This window comes from Bison bison, unplaced genomic scaffold, assembly GCF_000754665.1.
Source record: "Bison bison bison isolate TAMUID 2011002044 unplaced genomic scaffold, Bison_UMD1.0 scf7180017864485, whole genome shotgun sequence".
Classification (NCBI taxonomy): Eukaryota; Metazoa; Chordata; class Mammalia; order Artiodactyla; family Bovidae; genus Bison; species Bison bison.
The window spans coordinates 1,589,765-1,590,934 of record NW_011495045.1 but is presented as its reverse complement, the minus strand read 5'-3'; the positions used below and the strand labels follow the sequence as shown (position 1 = coordinate 1,590,934).

Below are 1,170 nucleotides of genomic sequence, written 5' to 3'. Positions count from 1 at the left end.
CGGCCGCTCGTCGCGCCCCCTCCGCGAGTCCAGTCCTCGACCGCGCGCCCCTCCCCGGGAACCCTCCCGCCGCCCGCCGCCCGCGCGGCGTCCTTCCCTCGGCTCTGGTCACCTCCTCTTCTCCTCCCCTCCCAGACCCAAAGGCGGGAGGGAGTTGCAACGCAAGTCTACTGAATGAATAAATGAACTCCGAGCGCCCTTCCGCAGTTAACGTGCGGGGACTGCTAATCCGTAAGGAGGGCGCCCGGGGTGTTAATGAAAGCAGTGTGAGTCACAAGTTGGAGGTGGTCTTTCTACGCCTGACGAGTTGTTTGATCTGTTACAGCTTGCAGGGAGTGCCTTCACGCGTTGAGTCATCCAGCCCGAGAATCGGATCGGGGTGCGTTGTTTAGGCCTGATCCTACAAAAAGGAGATGTCAGAGTAGCAGGCAATTTGGGAGGCAGTTTTGCAGGCTAGATTTTTGTTTTCTTAGAGTTTCGAGTTCTTGAAAGCGGGTCGCAGGAGTTAGTGAAACTCGGAACTTACTAGGTTTTCCCTCTGGTCCTGTCCTGAATCCCTTCTGCCCAGTCGTGCTCCCAGGTTCTCCTTAGTGTCTTAAGTTTGCAACTTCTTAACAGCTTGTCCTGCTAGTTCGAGTTGTTGCCAGTCAGGATTTGCTGATTTATCTCCTGTCAACTGGCACCCGGTTTTGTCAACAAAGAGACAGTCAGAATCCCCAGTGCCCCTTCCACCACCAGTGGAAAACTGAGTACTTTGTTTTGTTTTTTTTTTTTAAGAAGTCTCCATGGCCCTAAGGATCATAAGAAGATCGTTAAACCCCGATTTAGTCTTTCATCACGGAGTGTATTTTCTTCTTTATAGTTTTCTTTGTTTTCTAAAATTAATTTTGTAATGTTATAAATGGGGGCGGAGGGCTTTAGAAAAAAGATGGAAAACTAAGGAAAAAATTAATTGATGCATGAAAAAGGGAAGTTATATGATCCAAAATAAAATACTGTTAATCTTACTTTTAATGAAAGAACTATAAATTCAAATAGGCTTCCCAGATGACACTACTCGTAAAGAACCCACCTGGCAATGCACGAGACTTAAGAGACAGTGGGTTCCATCTCTGGGTGGGGAAATCGCCTGGAGTAGAGATGGGAACCCACTCCAGTATTCTTGCCCAG

At 48.5% G+C, this 1,170-nt stretch overlaps 1 protein-coding gene across 1 annotated transcript in view; it reads left to right on the top strand.

Moving 5' to 3' along the window:
• Positions 1-182: 182 nt before the first annotated feature.
• KDELC2 (KDEL (Lys-Asp-Glu-Leu) containing 2) overlaps positions 183-1,170 on the top strand; it is a 33,847-nt gene continuing 32,859 nt past the window's right edge. The window contains exons 1-2 of the mRNA XM_010862924.1: positions 183-264; positions 326-379. Of these exons, the coding sequence (XP_010861226.1) occupies positions 183-264; positions 326-379 (136 nt within the window). The remainder of the gene's footprint in view (positions 265-325; positions 380-1,170) is intronic.